This window comes from Macaca thibetana, chromosome 4, assembly GCF_024542745.1.
Source record: "Macaca thibetana thibetana isolate TM-01 chromosome 4, ASM2454274v1, whole genome shotgun sequence".
Classification (NCBI taxonomy): Eukaryota; Metazoa; Chordata; class Mammalia; order Primates; family Cercopithecidae; genus Macaca; species Macaca thibetana.
The window spans coordinates 56846909-56873866 of NC_065581.1; the positions used below are offsets into that span (position 1 = coordinate 56846909).

The window sequence follows — 26958 nt, forward strand, 5'->3', positions numbered from 1 at the left end:
TAAATCTATTTGCCAAGGAGTTCAAACTGAAGTGAGAGTTCAGGTAGACACCGTTCTATCTAGAATGTATTTCATACACTTTGTAACTAAGCCATCTCTTGTAATTCTCTCCTCCAAGCTAAATAATAGCCATTGCTTTGGCCTTTAACCAGCTGTATCCTATTTTCCAATTCTTTAATCTTCATGGCACTCAGCCCCAAATTCCCAACAGCTCTTAAACTGTTGAGTCCACAACTGGCACCATATTCAGTTAAGGGTCTGGAAAAAGGAAAGCATAACAAACAAGCTTATCTCATAGTTCTTACTTGTTTTTTTAATTATTCACCCTCAACAAGTGTACTCTGCAAACCTAAGGGCTGCTTGTCCACCCTGTCCTCCTATTCTCTATCATTATTCTTGAATATTTGAAAGTAGCATCTCTTGTTTGGATTATACCTGGAGTTCAGTGAACCTTCACTCACAGGCTGTCTTCTGAGTTCTTGCCCACTCCAAGTCATACTCTTCTGAATGAATTCCAGTTCCTTCATGTCCCTCATGTGTAGAATTCTAAACCAAATCTAACACTCCAGAGGCAGGGCTGTCATCTCTCTCAATGCAGATGTTATGCATTTACAAACTATGCCAAAAAATTGCATCAGCCTTTTAGGCAGCCCTATTAAATACATTAATCCCTTTTTCATCAAGCTTAAATAACATCTCAAAGACAAGTAAGACCCATACATTTACTCCAATTGAATTTCACTGTAAATAGTTCATTTTCTAAGTTCTCCAAATCTTTTTGGATCTTCATGTTACCTCAAATGCAAAAATAAATTCCCAATGAAATCAAGATTTAATAGACATTAAAAATCATAATAAGCTAAATTAACATACATAGGTATCTAAGGCTAAAGAAAAATAACACTGGAACTAATAAAAAGAAAACATTACATTCTGGGGAAATTTTACATTTCTAAAACTTAAAAACAGAATTATAAACCAAATTAGTAGTCAGAAGAAACATTTACACCATATATAGCAAAGAATTCTCTTAATGCATAAGATCTTATTTGTCCATATGAAATATACCCTCACTCCTATAGAAAATAGGCAAAGGACAAGAAAAGATACTTCACAAGAAGAGCATTCACCCTAAATGTCAGACTTCTATATTCAGCTGCCTACCTAAAATTTCTACTTGAATGTCTAATATATAAATTTAAACATTGCCAAAACCACACTCTTGATTTTACTCACCTAATACTATCTCCTCCATTCTCCCATGAATCCATAATCTCCTTTGGCTTCTCTCTTTCTCTCAAACCCATATCCAATAGATCAGCAAGTCCTGTTAGCTCTAATTTCAAAATACCCCCAAAATGTAAGCAGTTCTCTTCATCTCACCACTATCACTCTGGCCCTAGCTGCTATCTTCTCACCCCTGGATTATTACAAGAACCTCCTGACTTCTCCTTCTGTGTTTGCCCTCATCTCCCTAAAATCTACTCTCAACACAGAAGTCAAAGTAATTTCTTTTAAAAATAAGTTAGATCACATCAGTCTTCTATTCCAGCTACTCCATCGCTCATTCCAACTGAAAGCCAAACTCATAACAATGGCCTAAAGAACTCTATGCCATCTTCCCTTCCTTCTCCTTCCTCTATAACCAAATTCATTTCCTATTAACCTTCCCCCAACTAGTACTTTATATTTTTGTGGTTTGATCAATCATGTAACTTTGAAATTCCCCATCTGTGATGACTGTTATTTCTATCAGGTTTAATAGAAGGCTGGCCCCTGTTTGCATCTTTAGTTCACTCAGTGGCACATTAAAGAGTGGGGGGAACTGAATCACGAACTATGACCCAGTGACCAACCCACTCTTTTGTCTATTGGTAGCAGTGAGCTATCAGTTTTCCCAACTCACTTCTTGAGCCTATTAATATAGAAAATCATCTCTAGAATTCTACAGCTTAGTCTACTTCTCTCTTAGCCAATATGATGGTCTTCACAGAATCCTCAAATATCAGATTAGAGAGAACCTGGGCCTCATCTGGAACCATCTTCTCATTTTCCAGACAAAGAAACTGAGGCCCATAGAAGCAAAGCAGCCTATGTTCAGCAAAGAGAAACAATCTCAGATCTCTCTAATGACCAGCTTGGGCTTTTGCTTTAGTAAAGTACTTTACTTCATAAAGAGTAACTAGGCTGGGTGCGGAGGCTCACGCCTGTAATCCCAACATTTTGGGAGGCCGAGGCAGGTGGATCACAAGGTCAGGAGATCGAGACCATCCTGGATAACATGGTGAAACCCCATCTCTACTAAAAATGCAAAAAAATTAGCCAGGTGTGGTGGTGGGCACCTGTAGTCCCAACTACTCGGGAGGCTGAGGCAGGAGAATGGCATGAACCCGGAACACAGAACTTGCAGTGAGCCAAGATTGTGCCAGGGCACTCTAGCCTGGGCGACAGTGAGACTCTGTCTCAAAAAAAAAAAAAAAAAAAAGAGTAACTAATGATAACAGAAAACAGAAATGAGCACTGTAAAAGTATAAACTTCTATGAACTCATAAGCTAGGGCTATTTCCACATATGGCCTTCTTTAACAAATCAATGCCATATCTCTATAATGCCTTCAGTAGTTGTACTCCTCTGAATTACCTGGCAGGATATATAAATATTTCCCCTACCTCTTTTGTAATGTTAAAATAGTAAAGCAATAACATGTTCAGACACTGTGATAATAGAACTTATTTAACTGACAGAGAACTGAGAAAGAAATAGAAGAATCCGAAACAGCTCTTTAATTTTGGTTGAAGGCACTTTTCTTATGAAAATTAGTATTTCTCCAGAGTGAAATAATTTCCTATTTAAAGTTTCAGTTGGCTTGGCCTGGTTTTAATGTGTGAAAGAGATTCAAATTGCTTATTGAGGGGGGTTGCACAGAAACAAGTCCAAACAAAGCAGAATTCCCTTCAAATTGTTCCATCCAAGTTTCCTTGGTCCAGATGGCTCCAATAGCCAGCCAGAGGCCCCACCCACACCTTTCCACTCCCACTGGGTACTGGCCTTGAACACATACTAATGACCCTCAGCTGTTTTGGCTCCCAGGCTTGCTTGTTCTTCCTGCCTGACCACCCAACCTCACATCCCCTGCAGAGGAAAAGAAATGTGGGGGAGGTAGGGAGACTGGGGGGAGGGGCTGGATATTTAAGAAAAAGTCATACCTTTGGGAAGACAGGATTTGGGCTGATGTGTCAGTTTCCTACTGCTGCTATAACAAATTACCCCAAACATAGTGGCTTAAAATAACACCAATTCATTACTTTACAGTTTCAGAGGTCAGAAACTGAAAGGAATCTTATATACAACTAAGGTGCCAGCCAGACTGCATTCCTTCTGGAGGCTCCAGGGGAGCTTCCATTTTCCAACTTCTAGAGGCTCCCATCGTTCCTGGGCTCACGGTTACCTCACTGTGCTCTCTGCTTCCATCATGGACTCTCTTTCTCTGACTCCGACACTCCTGCCTCCCTTTTATAAAGGCTTTTGTGATTATATCTGGCTACCTAGATAATCCAGGACAATCTCCCATCTCAAGATCATTGAATTAATGGTATCTGCAAAGTCCCTTTTGCATGTAAAATAACACATTTACAGGAGTTAAAGATTAAGACATGGACATCTTTGAGGGACCATTATTCTTCCTACCACAGTTGTGTTTTTCTTTGAGACTACTATCAGATACTACCATAGTTACCTACACATAAAATCATACACACAGACACCAAAACACATACATGTACTAAATGAGATGAGACAATAAATAAGTCTATTATAACTTAGAGTCATAGAGTAATACCCATGAGTATTATATCAGGCTAACAATAATTCACCTCCAGTGCTTCATGCATGGGAAGAGTTTTTTTTAAACAAAGAAAACCAAGGGCTGATAGCCTGTGGAAGGCCTGCTCAGCACTCACTTCCAAACATTACCCAGGATTTTTCTGTCACTAAAAAGAAGACCTAACTCATTTTGCAGTGCGGTCTGAGAGCTCTGTGTCATTTTGAGGCATCAGCAGATGACATCATTGTGTGAACTGCATTGGCTCTGGAGTCAGTACAGCACTTCAGCTGCCAGTCTCAGAAAAAAGTAGGTCCCAGGAAAGGGGTCTGCAGGCCAACGAGGCTCACATTTATAAAACTCAGCTCACTCAGTGTAATTAGGGCAAAACTCACATGGGACCTCAGGGAAGTATCTTCAGTGAGATTAAGGAATTGACGTGAGGAAATGCAGTAAAGTCATATGACCTCTTAAGTAAAAGTGAGAAACGAATGGGCTATAAGAGAAATTATAAGGCAAATGTTGGCATATAATGGGGGTTGAAGATAAATACAAAAGAGGAGAGGTTAGGTTTGGAGTCTATTCCCTCAATTCAATTTCGTTCAAAAAGAAGCTGTCTTATGATAATTCCCTCAATTTATTCCCCCAAAATAGCCCACATTTTAAAGTGCCATCAGCTTGACCTATGTCTTATATATTTAATTGCCCACACTCTCCATCCAGGCCAAGCTCTACTTTTGTAACTAGAATCAACGCCCTCCAACCTACCTATGGATTTTCCTCCTGAAAATATCCCCTATCTTCCAAACTTTGATTTTTTCCTTTGCCTCATTTTCATCATTATAAAAACATGCTACAATATCTCCCATTTTTTAAAAACCCTGCCTTTAAAACATTGTGCCAATTCTACTGCTCTGTGTCTCTGCTTCCTTTTATATCTCTCAGAAAAAAAAGCATCTATATTCACTGTCACCCTTTTTCTTATCTCCCACTCTGTGCTTAATTCATTTCAATCTGTTGTTTGTACTATCCTCCCTGAAATCCTACTCATCAAGGTCCTCAAATACTCTCCTATAGCAAATCCATGGTCTAGTCATAGGCCTCATTCTTCTGGATCTCTTGACAGCAATAACACGCCTAATAGAACGACACTCCCCTGGTTTTCCTCCCATCTCACTGATCAGTCTTTCCCAAATTCCTGGGCTGGACCCACTTCCTCTTTTTCCCCTGTAAGAGAGCCCTGTAGTCAATCCCCTGCCACCTTCTCTTCTCTATTTATCTGTATTCATTTCTTAAGTGATCTCATCCACTCTCATGGTTTTGCATACATCTGCATGAAAATAAGTCCCAATTGGCCACCTCCAACCTGTCCAAAAATATAGTTCCAATTCCCACCTGCTATGGTTTGAATGTTTGCCCCTTCAAAAATTCACATTGAGATGTAATTGTTATTGTAACAGTAATAATATGTGGAGTCTTTAAGAGGTAGTTAGGTCATAGAGACATTTCCCTCATGAATAGATTAAGGTCATTATTGTGGGGAGTGGGTTAGTTACCAAGGGATTGAATTCTTGATAAAAAGGATGATTTTGACTGACTCCCTTGTTCTCCTGCTCTCTCCCACTCTACTACTTCTCACTCACACTCTCATCATGTGATGATTTCTGCCATGACCTTGCCAAATACTAGTGTCATGCTCTAGGACTTCCCAGCCTGCAGAATCATGAGCCAAATAAACCTTTCTCTATAAATTACTTAGTCTGTGGTATTCTGTTATAGCAACAGAAAACGGACTAAGACATGTCTATAAAACTTCTATCTCCCCGAGTCTCGCACAGCACAGTAAATGGCACCACAATTCACCCAGTTGCTCAAGCTATACTCCTTTGATTCTTCTTTGATTCCTCTCTGCCTTTCATACCCTATATCTAAATTTGCTAGCAACTGTAGTCAGCTTTCCATTAAGAATAACCCAGAATCTGACTTCTCCATTCTCCCATCATATCACCCTATTACAAACTACTCTTACCACTTACAATCATGAAACAACCTCCTGCGTAGTCTCCTTTCTTCTACTCTTGACCCCATAAATCTACTCTCCAAATAGCATTTATATTTATCCTTCTAAATCATAAAACAGATCAAATCACTGTCTTTATCAAAGTCTGTAACTCGATTGCCCTCACACTCTGAATCCCTGTGAGTCAGCTGAAAAAATGCTGCCCCAGCAACCACACAACATCACCTTAGCTCTCTGCATCTCCAGGTGGCTACCACTTTTGTTTACCCCTTCAGCCTCCCTACTTTTTAAGAAAAACAAATTTCCCCAAGTTTGCTTTCTTTTTTCTTTTTTGAGTTCAGGGGTACACGTGCAGGTTTGTTACACAGGTAAACTTGTGTTATGGGGATTTGTTGCACAGATAATTTCATCACGCAGGTATTAAGCCTAGTACCCATTAGTTATTATTCCTGATCCTCTCCCTCCTCTCACCCTCCACCTTCCAACAGGCTCCAGGGGGTGTTGTTCTCCTCTATGCGTCCATATGTTTTCATCATTTAGCTCCCACTTATAAGTGAGAAGATGCGGTATCTCGTTTTCTGTGTTAGTTTGCTAAGGATAATTACCTCCCTTTTTTGATAATCTTTCTCTAGAGAGGTTTACCTGTTTATCCATCCTCTTCCCATGCAACACTAGTATAAAAAGTCTTAGCACATTACTACTTCTTCAAAATCTGGCTAGTTGTTTTTTTTGTTTGTTTGTTTGTTTTGTTTTTTGTTTTTTAATTTCTTAGGAAATCTCTCAGGAACTTAAGCAACTCTTTCATCCTCATGGTTAAGGTATTGATGATTTTGCATTTTATCTATGGTTCTTTCATTCCTTGAACAATTTTGATTCACAATGCAAACATTCTCACTCTTTCATGGTAAGAATTAATGCCTCATGATAAAGAAAATCTCAGTAAATGCTTCATTTTGGTGACAATTATAATTTGACATTCAAACATTCAAAAGCTAATTCCTCTTCATTTTATTTTGAGACAGAGTCTTGTGCTGTCACTCAGACTGGCATGATCTCAGCTCATGCAGCCTCCGCCTCTCGTGTTCAAGTGATTCTTGTGCCTCAGCCTCTTAAGTAGCTGGGACTATAGGTGTGTGCCACCACACCCAGCTAATTTTTGTATTTTTTTTTTTTTAATAGAGATGGGGTTTCACCAAGTTGGCCAGGCTGGTCTCAAACTCCTGGTCTCAAGTGACCCACCCACATAAGCCACGTGAATTGCTGGAATTATAGGCATGAGCCACAGTGCCCAGCCAAAAGCTAATTCTTAATGTTTACTCTTATATACATGCTGATAGTGACTTAACTGTAAATATTTGCCTAAAGTGCTTTAAAGTTTATTTATGTTCCCTTTACATCTCTAAAGTTTCCTTGAGCCTTAGAGGATATTGTATTTTTTAGTCAGACTATAAATATATTCCAGTGTATATATTATTAGGAAAATAACATTACCTTTAAAAGGGTTTTTAACTTGAAAGCTTCCACAGATGTGTAGAGAAAAGACAACAGAATTTCTAAAACCAGCCCTTCATGATACTGAGAATTCACTGGACAGTATTTTTTTTTTTTTTTCTGTAGCAAAGATGTATGCAATTTTGAAGTAAGATAACTAAAAGCTAACTAGGACACTAACTCTATTCCCGAGCTGGCCTTAACATTCTCTTCAGCTTGACTAAACTTAGGCAGCTTTCTTCCTGACTGTGGATCCTGGACCTCCCTTTTCCTTAGAGCATTTGCTTTAGAGAACTTACAATTGTAAATTCCTTCTCTGCACCTTTGAAATGTAAATACTCTAAAAAGCTCTAAAAGCTACTTGTCAATTTTATAACCCAGAAATGTCTTTCTCAAGGACCTAAGAGCCACTCCTTTGAAATGTAATCATCAAGGAAGATAGTGTCCCCGCTATCTTCCAGTCTCTGAGGGAGGGTATGTATGTAACTTTGATGACCACCAATTAGCAAAGGGAGATGGCCTAATCACAGAGCAAAACATTTGCAAACTGTGGAATAACTCAATGTGCTTAAGTCTATTGATCAATCTCCCATCTAAAGTCCTCTACTACTTGTCCATTAACTTGTCCTAATGCTTACACACCCCAGCTCCTTTTGTTCCAACAAAGTTGAGTTCAGTCTCTCCTTCCTATGGCAGCAGTCGTGAATAAAGCTTTCCTTGTCTGTTTAACTTTGCTCAGCAAAACTTTTACTTTGACACTACAATCCCAGATATACCGGAGATGACTAAGCTTTCAGTACTCACAGGCTTACCATCTTGACCAGGTTGTCCAGGGTAGCCAGGGTTCCCAGGCAGTCCAGGGTCACCCTAAGCAGGAAGCAAACAAATTTTGAGTACAAAACAAACAGGCACATTGGTGCAGTCAGGATCAATAAAAGTTCAAAACCAATTCCATTATTTGAGGCTTTTTGTATGTCAAAAACAAAAGTAAAAAAAAAAAAAAAAAAAAAAAAAAAAAAAAAAAGCCCAAAAAGCCATATTTTAAATGCGTAGTAAAGTATTTTTCACTGATGCAAAATGTGCATATTTATGGTAGGATATATTTTTAGAATTCTGAACAAACTGTAAAGTATCATAGCAAATATGGTCTCCATGATAGCAATATTTGACTCATAAGACCTTTTTTTTTTTTTTTTTTTTTTTGAGATGGAGTCTTGCTCTGTCACCCAGGCTGCAGTTCAGTGTTGCGATCTCAGCTCACTGCAATCTCCACCTCTCAGGTTAAAGAGATTCTCCTGTCTCAGCCTCTCAAGTCGCTAGGACTACAGGCATGTGCCACCACATTTGGCTAATTTTTATATTTTTGGTAGAGATGGGGTTTCACCATGTTGGCCAGTCTGGTCTCAAACTCCTGACCTCAAGTGATCTGTCTGCCTCAGCTTCCCAAAGTGCTAGGTGAGCTACCGCGCCCAGCATATAGACTTCATTATATCCTATAGGTTCTATATATACGGATATTGATGTCCTACAACTTAACTCATATTTATTTTAAAAATAGTCTGTAGACCATGTGATCTCTCATGTAGAATTCAAGTTTAAAGCTGCGTAACTATCATTTCTTTCAATCCTGTAAGTGTGTTGCTGTGTTACTTTGTCTATACTTGCAATCTCAAATTAATATAGTATTACTATGAGAGCAAGGCCCAGGCCAAACAACTCTATTCCAAGTCCCATAATCCTTGAATACATGTAATATTTGCATGAAGAAAAAAAACCTTTATCCTCAAAAACCTAAGATCTTTAAAGAACACTGTTTAATATCACATGGCAATGAGCTCAGTCACACTCTACGGAACTCTTCCATGTTGTCCAATGGCCAGTACTGACCATTCAGGTGGCCACCATCCATGTAAAAACAACATGAAAGCAACACTTTTTGTGAGGTAAGGATGTTTTATAATTTAATTCTAAGAAACACCAAAAAATATCATAGGTATCGATCTATGAATTCGTGAAATCTAAATGGAGCATCCTGCTGAAAAATAGGAAGTCGCTGCCATAAGTATCAGGGTGTCCCCTCTAGAGAGGCACATGATTTCTATTAATTCTTCACTTTTGGGGTTTTTTTGTTTTGTTTTGTTTTTTGAGATGGGGTCTTGCTTTGTCACCCAGACTGGAGTGCCGTGGTGTGACCACAGCTCACTGTAGCTTCAACCTCCCAGGCTCAAGTGATCCTTCCACCCTCAGCCTCTCAAGTAGCTGAGGTTACGGTACAAGCCATCATGCCCAGCTAATTTTCATATTTTTTGTAGAGGTGAGGTCTCACTATGTTGCCCAGACTGGTCTTGAACGCCTGGGCTCAAGTGATCCTCCTGCCTCAGCCTCCCAAAGTGGTGGTATTACAGGTATGAACTACTGAGCCTGACCTCTTTACTATTTTTTATCAAGAAATCATTCACATAGAAATCAATCACCTACGCTGTGATTAAGGTATTATTATAGAGCCAAATTTCATGGAAATACTACTTCAGACTCCTGGCTAGGGAGATTTGTTCCTGAAACAACAGGAGAAAAAAAAAATGGAAAGAACTAAGTGAACTCTAATAAGGAACCAATAAAGCAGGGATGAGCTGTTCACTTAGCAGCTGCCCCCCAAGAGGCTTAGCTTGAGGAAAGGCTGAGAAGAAGGCAAATGTCATTTTTAAAAGACAGAAAGAAGAGTTGTAAATTCAAGGGGGGGAAATAATGCTGAACCATGTAATGTCTCGCTGAATAAATATAATTTGTATTTCTAATCCAAGGACTTGCAATGCTGGCTGGGCATTAGGAAACAACTTTGTCTCTAGGGAGTTAGAATTTCTCTCTTATTTTTGAGAAGGTGCACATTCATCTCCAGCCTCCCTGCCATCCCTCCTTATCCATGTGCTGACTGGACTGGCCACCTTTCAAGAAATTCCAACTTTTTCTTCTCCTTGGAATAAATTTTTTTCTCTTTTTCCACTCTAAAGCTAACACAAGAAAATTCTCCTCACTGTACCTTTCTTGTTACTCCATTTTTTCCTGGTGTCTTTTTCTACTGAAAATCTATGACAGCTCATAAATCACTTATTCATAACTAGTGTTTTCTCAAAGTTTTCTTTTAGTTAGTATTCATTTATCATTTGGATTGAGACTGTAGCGAAGTCTGAATTATTTTTTTTTTTTTTTTTTTTTGAGACGGAGTCTCGCTCTGTCACCCAGGTTGGAGTGCAATAGCATGATATTGGCTCACTGCAACTCCACCCCCCAGGTTCAAGTGATTCTCCTGCCTCACCCTCCCAATTAGCTGGGATTACAGGCATGCACCACCATGCTCAGCTAATTTTTGTAATTTTAGTAGAGACGGGGTTTCACCATGTTGGCCAGGCTGGTCTCAAACTCATACCCTCATGATCCGCCCACTTCCACCTCCCAAAGTGTTGGGATTACAGGTGTAAGCCACCATGCCTGGCCTTACTTTTTTTTTTCTTTTTTTTTTTGCTACAATGCTGGGTATCAAGTAGAGATTCAATAACTACTTTTTGTCTGATGTGCTTCAAATACAATCTGTCATTGACCCACTCATTTGTAGAATATTAATTATCAGCAAAACCTAAGATATCAAAAGGATTTGAGAGGGTTTAATCTCTATCATCATCAGGCTGAAATAAAAATTTGGCACAGAAAAAGGACTTGTGCTTTTTATGCTGCATAAAATTATGAAAAATATATTTAATAATAATGTTTCCAGTTAATCAAAATTAAGTTCTCGAATGAAAAAATTACCCACAAGATAAATCCAATGTGACTTCATAAAGACCATAACAATGGTCAACAGCCCCAAGAAGAAAATAATTTCTTGTAGGTTCTGCTATTGCTGTTAGATTTTACTGGTTATTTTGACTATTGCTGTCACTAAGTTATCTGCAAAAACTCAGGTAGGTTTGGTATTGTTCCTAAAAAACTGGAAGGATAAAGTAAAATCCTAATTAATATAGCTGACTGGAGAGAAGGCTAATTTTATTACTCTTAATAAAAGCTGACACTCAACTTTTATTGACTGTTATGCACTAAGCTCTGGTCCAACAGATTTGCATATATTGAGTTACCAAATTCTCATAATAATCCTATGAAGCAGATACTTTTATTATTCCCATTTTCTATGTAGGAAAACTGAGGGCCGGGAAAGTTAGGGAACTTGCCCAAGGTCACACAGCAGTGATAGAGATGGGATTCAAACCCAATCAGTTCAGCTCCAGGGTCCAAGCTCTTAAACACTACCATTCCTGTCTACAATAATATACTGATCAGAACCAGACTGAGGAATGCTAGAAAATTTAATATGGAAAAAATTCCCCAATACATTAAATTAGACACATGACTTATTATTATAAAACTGTGACTAAGTTCCCAATCCACCTTATTCTAATTTAGTTGAAACATCTGTACATTTTGAGTTTTCAAAAATATGTACTCAGCTGAAAAGCAGTATCTATTTATGTTTATTTGAATTTGTGCCACTGGATTTTTAAGTTGTTGACAGGAGTGGAAATGTCATGGACTAAACTAAAACATCTCTGAATATGGTCTCTTAAGTAATGTAAATATAAATAAAGTATGAAACAGTTGTGCTTATAAAAATAAGCTAATATTTTAAGTTGTTCATCCAAGGCAAAACTTTGGAATTCTTCATATAGGCCCAAATATGATGTTTATAAGCCTTCATTTCAAAAACCTTATGCCTTCATGCTACCCCTCTGGTCTCCACAAGAACATCTGACCTAAGACTTATTACATTCTCCAAAGCCAACCTCTTTCCTCCCTCAGAACCCAAGTACCACGCCCTGAATCTAGAAGGACTCTACTCAGTCTGAAAACTTTTAACATAAAAATGTAAATACCCTTGGCCCTTGAAATTTTCCAAAGGCTTTTGTGATTTAGACAGAGGGTACCTTGATAGTCCCAATGAATCTCTAATTGGCAAAATTATTAGGGTGTAACAAAGGGTATCAACAGAGATTGGCTATAGTAAAAGTGGTATCTCGGAGCAAAGAAGTTATTAAAAAATTGTCCTAACCTAAAAAAAACAAAAATGTCTTCTTTCCACTTCTGATATTTAAGACTAGAGCAAATGCAGGAGTTTGTTCCCACAAATGTTCCTCTGACTACTGAAGTAGGGGAAGAAGCTGTCATTTGCATACATGGGTCATTTGAAAGGAAGTTATTTGCAAGCTGGGATTGAGCTGGATTTTTCTTGCAGAACAGAAGCGCATTCCACATAGGTTAAATGGGGGGAGGGGTGGATCTTATTGTTTTGACAATTTCACAATTCCTTTAACAAAAATTATTCCTGTTAAGCACTGTGCCAGACTAGAGTGTCAAAGGAGAATTTTCTTTTTATTAACCTTTATTGTGAACAAAAGAAGGGCTTGCATATACAAATGATTCCAACGAATTCATTAATCATTCCCTATGTTTGTCATTAGGGATAAAAAATAAGCTATTCTTCCAGGGGCTCACAGTCTAGTGACAGATAATTTTTTGATGCCTGATAAAAAGTCAATGACATGATAAGTCTAAGTGTGGTGTACCTGGTCATTTTGACCTGGTTTTGCCACAGTGTTGTCACATTTTCCAGAAATCTAAAGAACTTTAAAAAAAAAAAAACTATCTTAGAATCAGCATTTCCCCATTTATCGATAAAAAAATTTCTGCTCTGTTTCAGTCTCGACCCCACACTTATCTCCTAAAAGTCTATTTCTGGCTAACAGAAAAGCTAGATCTGTTCTTTACAGGTCACTCTATTTGATGGACTTCTGCAAAACTTTCCAGAAAGCATATAGCAAAAATGGCCAATAAGCCTCAGTGGAACCTAAAGTAAACTTGTCTCATCTGTTTTAATTCAGGTTCTGTTGAACTAATTAAAACTCTATCAACTTTCAAAGCCAGGAAAGAAGTGCAACTTAAGAGAGTTGCTAGGGATTCTGTTTTTTACATACAGGTCCGTGTTCTGGGTAAGGAACCACTTCCAGGATAAAGAGCCCTAAATGGATGGAAGAGTGTGTGTGTGTTCCTGTCCTCCTGCCAGATTTTCTGAAGAAAATGGAAAGCAGATCAAAAAGGCACGCCAACTTGAAGATTGGTGGAAAACTGCAATTTTACTTAGAGTAGTAGGTGGCAATAGGGCTAGATTATGACTAAGAAACGAAAATGAAAATGAGAAACACATGAAACTTGAAAATATTAAACATTAGAGGCTTCATCAGATAAGACAATGGGTGTGCTAAAAATTTAGTGTAGAAAGTACATGAGTAAAAATAGGTGACACTACAAGACATCTATTGGACCACAAATGACAATCAGAAAACATCAGAGGCTTCAGGTGCCTCCCAAAAGTGAACAGCCTCTTGGAGACCCTGGATATGGTGGAGGTGGCTTGAATCTCACTGAGAGTCAGAAAAGCACTGTAGGCTTTGATAGGTCAGATAGCATGGGTCTCTGATTTCTACATTATATCTAATGCAGGTCAAATTATTTTTATGTATAATATTCCAAGGTGAATAAATTATATGAATATATATTTTTAAAAGAATCTACTGGTAGGACACACCAAGGTATCTTCCAGGTTATAGTCTCCCAGGAGTATTTTATAGGTATTTCTCCTTTATGTCAAGATATCTTAAATAATAGGTGGTTACTTTAAAGATGATTTGGATTAACTTTTCTAAATGCTATCTAAAAATAATTTACAATAATACATTGATTATCATGTATTGCATTCAAATTTAAAGTCAGACAGAGATTTACTTTGAATGACAGATCAAATGTATACTTCTTAAATTCCATATCTTTCTTTATTTTAATGGTTAGGCCTGAAATGAATAGAGAAATATACATAAAAGAAAGAATTAAATTATCTTGGACCAGCAGTCCAAAAAATAAAACTTTTTCAGTTTTGACGATTGAAACACTAATTACAAACTGACTTTGGCAGCATATATACTAAAATTGAAACACTAATCAGAAAATTCAGTCTAAATGAACATTATAATTCATATTTAACAAAAATGATTATGGTTACTTCAAGTAAGAGGTGATCAATACACGTAAACATTATCTTTTTGCTTAGGGAAACATACCTGCTTTCAAGTTACACATTATTTTATTTAGGTGATATTTTAATATAATGTTAAGTAAACAAGATTTACCTATCATGGACAAACCACTACACTTCTGAGTGTCTTACTTAGGCTGTGTCTAAGTGATGCCACAAGTAACACAACTTACTTAAAAATTTAGCCATTAGGCCGGGCGCAGTGGCTCACACCTGTAATCCTAGAACTTTGGGAGGCAGAGGTGGGCGGATCACAAGGTCAGGAGATCGAGACCATCCTTGCCAACATGGTGAAACCCCATCTCCACTAAAATACAAAAAACTAGCCAGGCGCGGTGGTGCATGCCTGTAATCCCAGCTACTCGGGAGGCCGAGGCAGGGAAATAGCTTGAACCCACCAGGCGGAGCTTGTAGTGAACCAAGATTGTGCCACTGCACTCCAGCCTGGCAACAGAGCAAGATTCCATCTCAAAAAAAAAAAAAAAATTAGTCATTAATATTAAATTGCATAGAAAAATATTCAGAACATATTATGTATAAAACAACCAGTTATAAAGTAGTATGCACACAATGGCTCCAATCATATAAAAATGTATATGTACATTTGCATACAAATCAATATGTAAATGTAACTGGAACAAGTGCATATATGGAAATATGGAAATGACTAAAAGAATATACTCCCCAAAAGTACATGATTAAGTGAAATAAATGTACGTGGCTCTAACTTCAAATCAAACTTACAATAATAAAATCAATTTTAAATTTCTTACTTCATTTTTTCCATCCAAAAATTATTTTGACAAATTATGAATTCAGACATTTAAGAATTCAGACCATGTCTTAACAAATGCTCTTTCTTCATTTTTTACCAGATTCTAAGGAAGTATTGTTCTTGGGATCTAGCAGCAGTATTTGGAGAAAGAAAACAACCAAACAAATAATACTGTCTCAGTTTAATGTGGATGACAGATATCAGTTTTAGGTTCAAAAGTCTAATCTAGACTAGATTAGAATACACTTGTTTTTCTAGATAAAAAAATGACTAAAACTGAGGTTTTAAACTATATAAGACATCAGATAGAAATTTCTCAACAGGATCAATGGTGATTAGGAATTGTATGGTTTACCCAGCTCTTGTTTGTGTGTCTTAACAAAAACAGCAAGTTAGGCGTTACTCACTTTGGGGCCTTGAAGTCCTGGTTTTCCCGGAGGACAAATACAGGGAGCTGGAGTTGAACCTACATCACTGGGACCATTAAGGCACTACAAGGACAAAAATGGAAACAGACAACAAGCATGGAAAGACATATAGGTGCATGCACACATATGTTTATGCATTTCGATATTTGTGTAAAATGGTAAAAATATCCTACATTTACTTTCAAATTTCATTTAGCCCAATCCAATAGGAAATTCCAAATCACAAAATCTATAAATATTAAATACATTGAAGTTACATAAAAATGGGTTCTATTTGTCTAATATTCATACTTACAGTTGTTGGAAAAGAGCTAAACGGTCCCACAATACAAATATTACCTTAAGGGGAACAATAGTATCCAAGCCTACCTCTCCATTCTGAAAGAAAAACAACAAATGTGTATTAAAATGTTTTCAATAAAATTTATAAATTATCAGCCTAATTTACAGATATTTCACCATCCACATTAGAGATATATGAAGTATGAAAACCAACAAGAACCAAAATATTTCCCTGTATTTATCCTAAAAAGTCACTTATCTATACATGCTACTACTCCATTCATATAGGAGAATACAGAAAGGATATATTTCTTTAAGGTGAGTAGAAGAAGAAAATTAAAACACCAGAGCTGCTTGATATAATAGCCGTGCAAGATAAAAAATATTTCCAGATGAGATTTATATGTTGTCTTGAAATTTCAGGAAATCATTTAAGAACCAGAAAAAAAAAATGTCGAAACACATCTTAGCAAGTCACAAACTGCATGCATTAAAATCTTGCACTTTAGGAGAGCTTCTCCTAAAATAGTCTGTGTTTTATTAAATAAGACACAATTTTAAAAGGACAATCATCTTTCCAAACAATAAAAATTAGTTCAAAAATGAGAAGGTTGGATTGAAGGTACAAAAGGCAAACAGGCCACAGAAAGTCACACCTGAGAGTAGGGAAGGAGACATTAAAACATAAAGTGGAAGTGAGCATTCAAAATCAGCTATCTAAAGCTGTGCTTCATCATATGGGAGGATAATGGTAATTATCATATGTCAATGCAGAGACATCAATAAATGAAGTATGCACAGTGAATTCTCAAATGCCATGACTTATTAACACTTTTAAAAGAGGTTTATATTTCAAGTTATAAATATCTAAAACTATAGTGCTTAAACAGTTATTTATCTAGAAAACCCAGAATAAATCCTTTCTAGAAAATTCTGTTTGATTACAGAATTTTTCAATGTGCTGTTCTGTGCTTCAAGGTTTTAGAATATGTGGATCCATACATTATTCCATTTGATAGGAAAAAAGAAGATGATGACAACATAACTACACACATTTTAAAAACTATGGTTGACCCAAATATCCCTGGGAATTCACATTGTCAAAAAGTTGTACAACATTCTACCATATTTCCACTAGCAGTAATACACCAATTTTTGCCCAGGGGAAAGGGGATTGATTACACACACATGCACACACACACACACGCGCGCACGCACACACACACACACACACACACACACACACCATGAGATGCTATAACATTGTAGCTTATAATCTTTTTCCTCCTAACACATTAATGAAAATAGCTAAATAACTAGAAACACTGCTTACATTCTAGAACTATAATAAATTTTTACTTAGGTATCAACAAGAAAAGTATCTATTCATTATTTCACTAAGGAAAAATAATTATTTCTTGCTCTTCAGAACTGTGCTGTTTGGGGTGTTCTGTCCACATGTTTAATATACATTATTATATTGTCATATTATATTATACATGATTACATTAAGTATAATAATGCATTTCACACACTGGCATTCAGACAAAGCATCTTACATTTTTCTGGAGCAGGTCTCATCTTGCTTTACCTGAGCACTGGAATAGTCATAGTCATAGATGATGGGAAAAACATTACTGGCTGGGCACGGTGGCTCATGCTTGTAATCCCAGTACTTTAGAGGGCTGAGGCCAGCGAATCACCCGCAGTCAGGAGTTCGAGACCAGCCTGAACAACATGGTGAAACCCCGTCTCTACTAAAAATACAAAATTTAGCTGAGTGTGGTGGTGGGCATCTGTAATCCCAGCTACTCGGGAGGCTGAGGCAGGAGAATTGCTTGAACCCAGGAGGCGGAGGTTGCAGTGAGCCGAAATTGCGCCACTGCACTCCAGCCTGGGTGACAAGAGTGAGACTCCAACTCAAAACAAAACAAAACAAAACAAGAAAACATTTTCTTGTGGTCTTTCATTCACACTTGCACAATGACATATAACAACTTCATTTCAACTATAACCTCAAAATACGTTTTCTTCATGCAACTTCACTTCCACTAGCATTAAAAAATAAAATTAATTCTACATATTAAATTAATACTCAGATATTATCTGTTTTTTATTTATTGCTTTGAAAGTACTAAAGCAACATCTGGGAAAAAAACAATCCCTCCTACTTACAAATCCAGGAATCTCACATGCTGTCTCCCGGTTGTTCTGTTCTGGATCACAGTAGATTCGCAACTTTTGGACATCAAACTAAAAACATAAACCCAGTAGAATTAAAGTTGAGGCACAAGCAACTTGTTTTATAAGAGCAACTCAGATACACAGAAACATCCACTATGGTTAGTAATTGTGTAAGGTTTACATCACAGCATTTAACTAAAACAATAAAAATACAAAATTTTAATACTTAACATACACTATGAAGATGTGATGCGACATAACCACTGAAGAAAAATTCCCTAGCACCGAGAGCAAATCTCCAATTTTCTCCCGGAATTCAGTGAGGCTTTTTTAGTACTCCTGTATTAAAAGCTAATCTAAAGAGCATTTTGTAGGACACTTAAAAGTTTTCCCAGTTTTCTGTGTTTATCCTAATCTCTACAACATTCCTGATGGTATAGGGTGGACTCAAGAAACCATCTTTGGTCTTCGCTATTTAGTTGCCGGCATGGAGCGTTGTTAGTAGGCCCAGCACCTGTTAATGTTTAACTATTTACTACAATTTGACATGTAGGATTAATTCATAGAGACCACATGTGTAAACACACGTATGAAAATGACAGAGTCTTCCTTTAATAGAAACAGTGCAGGAGGGACATACCTTTTCAAATAAAGGATTTTTCTAGAAATGGCGTTTACAGACACATTTCTCCATCCAAAAACAGATACTCCAGTTTAAGAAGGTATCAAAAAGTCAAAACAAAACTTGTACGTATAATTTGAACATACCACAATTGCTTTATTTTTAAGGAACAGTTTTGTTTGTGAAGAACCCTGACATGAATTAATCTAATTTTATCCTTGCAGCTACAAAGACATTTTTACAGCCCCACTTACAGATGAAACTATATTCTCTTTTCCAAATTCATTACTTAAACTATGTTTCTCTTGGGAAACATGAAATTAATGTTTCCTAGAAATGTAGAATTCTATCCTGAACCCAGGGGAACATTTTTCTAAATATTCTTATAAAATAGATTAAGTCCAATTCTGCATTTTAATACATATACATACACAAAATTTCACTAACGAACTGACCACATTTTGGTGAACAACTTAAGGGAATTCATAATTAAGTTAAATATGATTAAATGTGGTGAAAACTATTACAAAAGAGAGCAAAAGTTTCATTCTATATAATTCAAAGAGTGAATCATTATTTATCTACCTGAACAGTTTCTTCTTTACCAGAATATTTTCCAATTTGAGTTTGCCCATTGATCAGGATCCCTAAAGCTGGATGTAAGGGCTTGTTTTCAATTTGCTGGTCATCAATATACAGAGTTACATCTTGCTCTGTTACTAAGAGACGAATTTGGTGCCAGCCTTCATCAAACAACGTCTACAAAAAGAAAGTGTGGAAGATTCATCAATAAAGCCCCTAACAATATTTTACTTTCTTTGTTCTTACTGCCTTGCTCCTAATCATTGCTGAGAAACTTCATCCCACAAAGACTGACTGTATTATACATTAATTCATCCTAACCCAAGCTGGACCTCATATGCTATCCACCAATTCTTTCATTAATCCTTATCTGAGTTCCTATTACATATTTCAAAGAAACTGTGTCAAATAACTTACTAAAGCAACTTCCTCAAAATCATAAATAGTTTAATAATCTCTGAATCCAAATGGCTTCTCTCCTGCCTCATCTTGTTTATTTCATTGCAACTTTGGGTCCCATAACTAATCAATCTTTTTGATATTCTCACTCAACTTCTGGGATTCAAACCATCTTGATCATTTTCATTTCTTCCTCTCTAGTTGCTGATTCTCTCTCTCTGTCTCTAAGTGTTCTTCTCCCTCAACCTACCCTTTAATGAGGGCATTCCTCATAGGTCTGTTCTGGACATTTTTCACTCTCTCTTTTTGACTCAGTCATTCCTCCAGGCCAATTATCACTGCTATGTAATAACTCCCATGTCTACACTAACAGCCTGTACCTCTCCTACGCATGGGTCCTGTAATTCTAATACTAGGTGGAATAATTTTTCAGGATGTTTCACAATTAGCCCAACAAGGTATGTAACAAAATAAACTTGAACTACTCCCCAGAAATTTTATTCCTGACCCTATTTCCCTACATAATAGCATCCTCTAAACATAAGTTTCTTTCTTTGAGTTGCAATAACTAACCAGATGCAGAGTTCTACCCAATATATTTCTTCAACATGACTCAAATTCATTTCTTCATTTTCATTGTCACCACCATAATTTAGGCTCATGGAACTCTTGTTTTACTTCAATAATTTTCAAATCTATCTCGATCTCTGACCCTTTCATTTCCAAGCCATCCTTCAGATCACCACTAGAATTAATCTCTCTCCCTACAGTTCTGTTAGGGGAGATGTTCCATCTTATTAATTTCTGTATCCCAAGGATCTGGCCTAATTTTAGGATAAAGTTGAAAGTATTATTTATGGACAAATGAAGAAAAAGAAGTAGAGAAGATTGCCTTGACCCTGACACATTTATGGTCAAGACCTTTTGATGAAACATTCACTGAATAAAGTCCAAACCACATTATATGGCTTTCCAGGCCCCTCATAAATTGGGCTTGCACCTAGATAGCCTTTTCTTCCATGCATCTTATACTCTAAACACCAGAGAGTCACTCTGCATTCTCTAAATAAAAACCCTGCATTTTATTAGACACATGATGACTCAATACTGAATCATTTATTTAATGTGCTCTTATATCCATCTCCATCAAAATGCTATACATCCTGAATGGTCCAGTTCAAAAATTATTTCATTTGTGCAGATTTCCTCTTACTTTATGTTAGAACACATTTTCTCATCCACACTCCACTAACATTTTGTACTTCTATTTGATACCAGTTGCCTTGAATATCCTATTATAAATAAGCTCCTTGAAGGTAAAAAACATGCCTTATTTATTTGTCATTTCTTACAGAATCTGGCACATTGGCTTTAATGAAGATAGCAGACAACAAATATTTTTAATGTAATATACTTACTAAATGAAGAAATTGCATACTTTATGTTACCATATATATTTCCTAAACTGTGTAATATGCCTTTAGACTATCATAATTATAATAATGAGCAAAACTTAATTACTTTTATTATTGCATCTGGATTCTGAAAACATGATTTTGAAAATAAACTTTTTAAAGTTTATATATTCTATTAAATATGTATTCCATTTGGGGAAATAAAATGTCCTCCTAAATTAAGGTAAATTTCATGTCTATTATCTACCCAGTATTTAATATCCTAATAGATATATCTTTATGTAAATATCCTGTAGAACATGGCAGTGTAAAACAGACAAATATGGACTTTGAAGTCATCTAGACCCAAAATTTAATTCCTGATGTCATCACTTATTAGCTGTTCTACTTTGAGGGAGAACTTAACATACTTGAATATTAGTTTGTCTGCAAAATGGGAGCAATGGTTTCTTTATTGGATGGCTATTATAATTAAATGTGCCTGGTACCTAGTAGCAGGCACTCAGAATATGTCAGTTCCCCTCAGCATTTGTCCCCATATTGATCAAGAGACAATTTTCCTTTGTTTGTTAGTTTTCCTCAATACAGAAACATTAAAATTTAAGGTAAAAATATTTCCAGTCATGTTAAAATTACAGCCCTCTTTTTCCCAACACACATAAACCCAATGGTGCTTCCCCATTAATATCATAATCATGGTATTATCCCAGGCATCTTTACCTTAACTTGAGGGCTAGCAAAGGTAACCACTTGTGAGCCATTAATTATGCTGGTTGTTGTAAATAGTAAGATTTTGTCCACACCATTTAAGGTAACTGCTATTTGCGGCCTTCCATCAATAGTTAATATTCTCCATAAATCCCATATTTTCTTGACCTTAAATCTTTGGGTAGACACAAATACATATGATGGAGGAAGACCTTCTGGGAAAACATTGCTACAAAAAGAAGAGCAAGTGTAAGCTTAAAGAATTCTTGACATGTCCATAGACATATGCCCCCCAAAAAGTTGTGTCAACATACAATATATACCTTGTGAGTTCTGATAAATCAACTTTTGATGTTACTTCATATCCTTTTATCTTTTTTGGTGAAAGCTGTATTCTTTTCTTAACCTTTTTATTTACCTCTAAACCTAAAAGAATATCAAATCCCCTTTCATCACGAGCTGCCACTGGAATTCGTGTTGGACAGACAGATTCTATAAAGCAAAAGCAATAAAAGTTGATTAATCATGGACAACTCAAACAAGAAAAGAAAAATCAAGGGAGAAATACTAAACAATATAGTATTCTATAATTGGAATTATAAAATCTACATACGTATACAAATGTATAGTATATAAATGTACATGAATACATTTTCTGAGAAAATGTAGAAGTATTTTACACATTTAAGAGTGAGATCTTCATATGCTTTTTTCTCTAAAAATGGGGAATAAATGTAAAACAAAAATATAAGATAAATATTTGTTAATGTATTGTCTTTAGCAAAAATTTGAGACAATAGCAATATGAGACAATCTAACACCTATGGAAAAGAAAAACAATGGAACGGGATTTGTGATTCTCATCCAGGATTTCCTATCAACTAGTCATACAACTTTGGATAATGCTCTTAATTTATTGAATTCAAAAATGAACACTGAAATTCTTTTCTTGCATTCTTAGCATTTCAGGGGTAAAAATTATTTTCTGTTCTTGATTTTCTTTCCAGTTCAAGCAGTTTATATTTCTACAGTTCAAATATCATTAGTCTATCTCTCTGGAAAAAACTTAACCTGGGTCCCATCTAGTCATGAAAGTTCTTCAATTGGACATATTATCTCATCTATAATTAATTATATATTAATCATACTTATAAAGAGTATTTTCTGAAGAACAATCATTAGCATTACATAGTCAGCTATATAAGTAATAAGTATGATATATTTTAGCTGAAGAATACCATAACTGAAAAAATTTACTAAAGATGATTAATAGCAGACTTTAACAAGCAGAGGGAAAAGAATCAGCAAACTCAATAATTAGGCATTTGAAATTATCCAGTTAGAGAAACAAAAAGAAACAAAAAGAAAAAGGAATGAGAAAGAGTGAAGAAAGCCTAAGAGATTTATGCAACACCATCAAGCACACCAATATATGCATTTTGGGAGTTCCAGGGAAAAAAAAAAAAAGAAGAGGGTGAAAGGGGGACAAAAAGCTTATTTAAAGAAATGAGGCCAGCCGGGCGCGATGGCTCACGCCTGTAATCCCAGCACTTTGGGAGGCCGAGGCGGGCAGATCACAAGGAAAGGAGATCGAGACCACAGTGAAACTCCATCTCTACTAAAATTACAAAAAATTAGCCAGGCGCGGTGGCGGGCAACTGTAGTCCCAGCTACTCAGGAGGCTGAGGCAGGAGAATGGTGTGAACCTGGGAGGTGGAGCTTGCAGTGAGCCGAGATGGCACCACTGCACTCCAGCCTGGGCAACAGAGCAAGACTCTGTCTCAAAAAAAAAAAAAAAAGAAGAAAGAAATGAGGCCAACAACTTCCCAAATCTGGAAAAGGATATGGACACTTGAATTCAAGAAGCCTAATATATGCTAAGTTAAACCCAAAGAAATCCACATTGAGACATATTATAATCCAACTGTCAAAAGTTAAAGGCGAAGGTCACATTTTGAAAGCAGCAAGAAAAAAAAAGAGACTTTTTATGTACAAGGGAACCTTGATAAGACTATCAGCAGATTTCTCAATAGCACCATTGCAGGCCAGGAGTGGGATGACATATTCAAAGTGCTGAAAGGAAAAAAAGAAAAAAAAACCTGCCAACCAAGAATGCTATGATTGGCAAAACTGTTCTTCAAAAATGAAGGAGAAATAAAGACTTTTCTAGATAAATATAAGCTGAGGAAGTTCATCACCATCAGACCTGCCTTATAAGAAATTCTCAAGGAGTCCTTCAAGATCAAACAAAAGTATACTAAACAGCAACATAAAAGCATAAGATAGTATAAATTTTTCTGATAAAAGTAAATATATAGACAGAATACTGTAATACTGTAATAGTGGTACATAAATGACTTTTAATTCTGTTGTAAAAGTTAAAAGACAAAAGCATTTTTAAAAACTGTAACTTAAAAATATGTTAACAGATATAAAATATAAAAAGATGCAATTTGTGGCATCAGTAACAAAGGAGAGGTAGTAAAAATATAGAATATTTATATGTAATTTAATTTCACACCAACTTAAAATATAGTTGTTATAATTACATGTTTCATATAACCCCTATGATAACCTCAAAGAAAATATTTGTGGAAGATAAATAAAATGATAAAGGACATCACCATAAAAAAAGCAATAAAACACAAAGGAAGACAGTAAACAAAAAAAAGGGACAAAAAGCTACAGGAAAGATAGAAAATAATTACCAAAATGACAATAATAATTTTTCCTATCAGTAATTACCTTAAATGTAAGTGATTATATTCCTTAATCAAAGTACATAGAGAGGCTGAATGGTTTAGAGCTATAAATCCAACTATGTACTATCTATAAAAGATTCTAGCCTGGGCAACATGGCAAAACTCCATCTCTACAAAAACAAAAACAAAAGTAAACAAACAAAAACAACAAAGTTAGCCAGGCATGTTGGCATGTGCCTGTAGTCCCAGCTACTCAGGAGGCTGAGGTGGGAGGATTGACTGAGTCTGGGAGGTTGAAGCTGCAGTGAGCTATGATCATGCCACTGCACTCCAGCCTGGGCAACAGAATGAGACAAAGGAAAGGAAAAGGGAAAGGGAAAGGGAAAGGGAAAGGGAAAGGGGAAGCAGAAGGGGAGGGAAGGGAAAGGAAGGGAAGGGAAGGGGGGAAGGGGAAAAGGGAAAGGAAAAGAAAAGAGAAAGAAAGAAAGGAGAAAAGAAATGAAAAGGAATCACTTTAAATTTAAGGACACACATAGGCTGTAAGTGAAAAAATGAAAAAAGATATTCCATGCAAATGGTAGCCAAAAGACATCAGAGATGTCTATACTTATATCACACAGTACAAAACAATAACAAGAGACAAAGAAAGATATCCTATTATGATAAAAGGGTCAATTCACCAGGAAGATATAATAATTATGATTCTATATGCAGCCAACACCATGGTAACAAAAATATAAGGCAGACATTTACAGAACTAAAGGGAGAAATAGACAGATACACAATAATACTAAAGGATTTTGATAATGATTAGAACGTTCAAACAGAAGATCAATAAAGAAATAGAAGACTTGAACATAGACCAAATGAACCTAGCAGACACACACACAGAATATTTCACCAAACAGCAGCAGAATACATATTCCCTTCAACTGCACATGAAACATTCTCCAGGACAGACCATATGTTAAATCACAAAACATGTCTTATTTAAGAAGACTGAAATCAACACCAGTGTATTTTTCAACCACAGTGGAATACAACTAAAAATTAACAACAGTAGGAAAATTGAAAAATTCACAAATATGTAAAAATTAAATAGCACACTTTTGAACAACCATTAGGTCAAAGAAGAAATCAGAGACAAAGTTAGAAAATATCTGATGAAAACAAAAACACAACATCCAAAATTTATGAGATGCAGGAAAACAGTACTAAGAGAGAAGTTAATAGCAATAAATGCCTACATTAAACAGAAAAAGAATATCAAACAAACAACTTTACACCTCAAGGACCTATTAAAAAAAAAAAAAGACAAACTAAGCCCGAAGTTAGCAGAAAGAAAAAAATAATTTTGATTTAAGCAGAAATAAATAAAATAGAAAATAGAAAGAAATCAACAAAGCCAAGAGTTGCTTTTTTGGAAAAAAATCAACAAAATAACAAATCTTTAACTAGATTAAGTGAAAAGAGAGAAGACTCAAATAAAACAAGAAGTAAAAGAAGAGATGTTACAATTGATGCCACAGAAATAAAAAGGATTTTAAGTGACCACTATGAACAACTATATATCAACAATTTGGTAACCTAGAAGAAACGGATAAATTCCTAGAACACAAAACCTACCAAAATTGAAACATGAATAAATAGAATATATGAACAGACCTATAACTAGAGATTAAAGGAAATTTAAATCAGTAATCAAAACACCCCAACAATAAAAGCCTAGTACCAGGTGGCTTCAGTGGTGAATTCTACCAGACATTTAAAGAAAAATTAATACCTATCTTTCTTAAGATCTTTCTAAAAATTGAAGGGGAGTGAATAAGGCCAGCATTAACCTGATACCAAGGCCAGAAAAAGATACCATAATAAAATAAAACTACAAGCCAATATCACTGATGAATACAGATGTAAATATCCCCAATGAAATACTAACAAACTGAATTTAACAGCACATCAAAAACATTATACACCATGACCAAATGGAAATTATCCACAGGATGAAAGAGTTTGACATATAAAATCAATAAATGTGTCTTTGACAGAATGAAGGATAAAGACATATGATTATCTCAATGGAGGCAGAAAAAATTGACAAAAATTAGCACTATTTTATGATTAAAGCACACAACAAGTAAGGAATAGAAGGAAACTACTTTAACATAATAAAGACCATATTTGAAAAGTTCACAGCCACCATCATACTCAATGGTAAAATGATAAAAGTTTTTCCTCTAAGACAAGGAACAAGATAAAGATGCCAATTTCACCACTTCTATTCAACATTGTACTAGCCAGAGGAATTAGGCAAGAAAATAAATAAAAGGGATTCAAATCACGAAAGAAAATTATCTCTGTTCACAGATAGCATGAATAAATATAGAAAACCCTAATG

The 26958-nt window shown here is 35.9% G+C and overlaps 1 protein-coding gene across 2 annotated transcripts in view; it reads right to left on the bottom strand.

The window, feature by feature from the left end:
- The window catches only part of COL21A1 (collagen type XXI alpha 1 chain), a 197375-nt gene that overhangs the window by 91991 nt on the left and 78426 nt on the right, over positions 1 to 26958 (bottom strand). Inside the window, exons 4-10 of one of the 2 annotated variants that reach the window (XM_050788784.1) lie at positions 22182 to 22350; positions 21871 to 22087; positions 19340 to 19513; positions 18124 to 18201; positions 16036 to 16044; positions 15646 to 15729; positions 8136 to 8198 (exon numbers count right to left, since the gene is read on the bottom strand). In XM_050788784.1, the coding sequence (XP_050644741.1) occupies positions 8136 to 8198; positions 15646 to 15729; positions 16036 to 16044; positions 18124 to 18201; positions 19340 to 19513; positions 21871 to 22087; positions 22182 to 22350 (794 nt within the window). Of the gene's footprint in view, positions 1 to 8135; positions 8199 to 15645; positions 16075 to 18123; positions 18202 to 19339; positions 19514 to 21870; positions 22088 to 22181; positions 22351 to 26958 lie in introns of those variants that run through there. The other variant, XM_050788783.1, reaches the window with a different exon arrangement.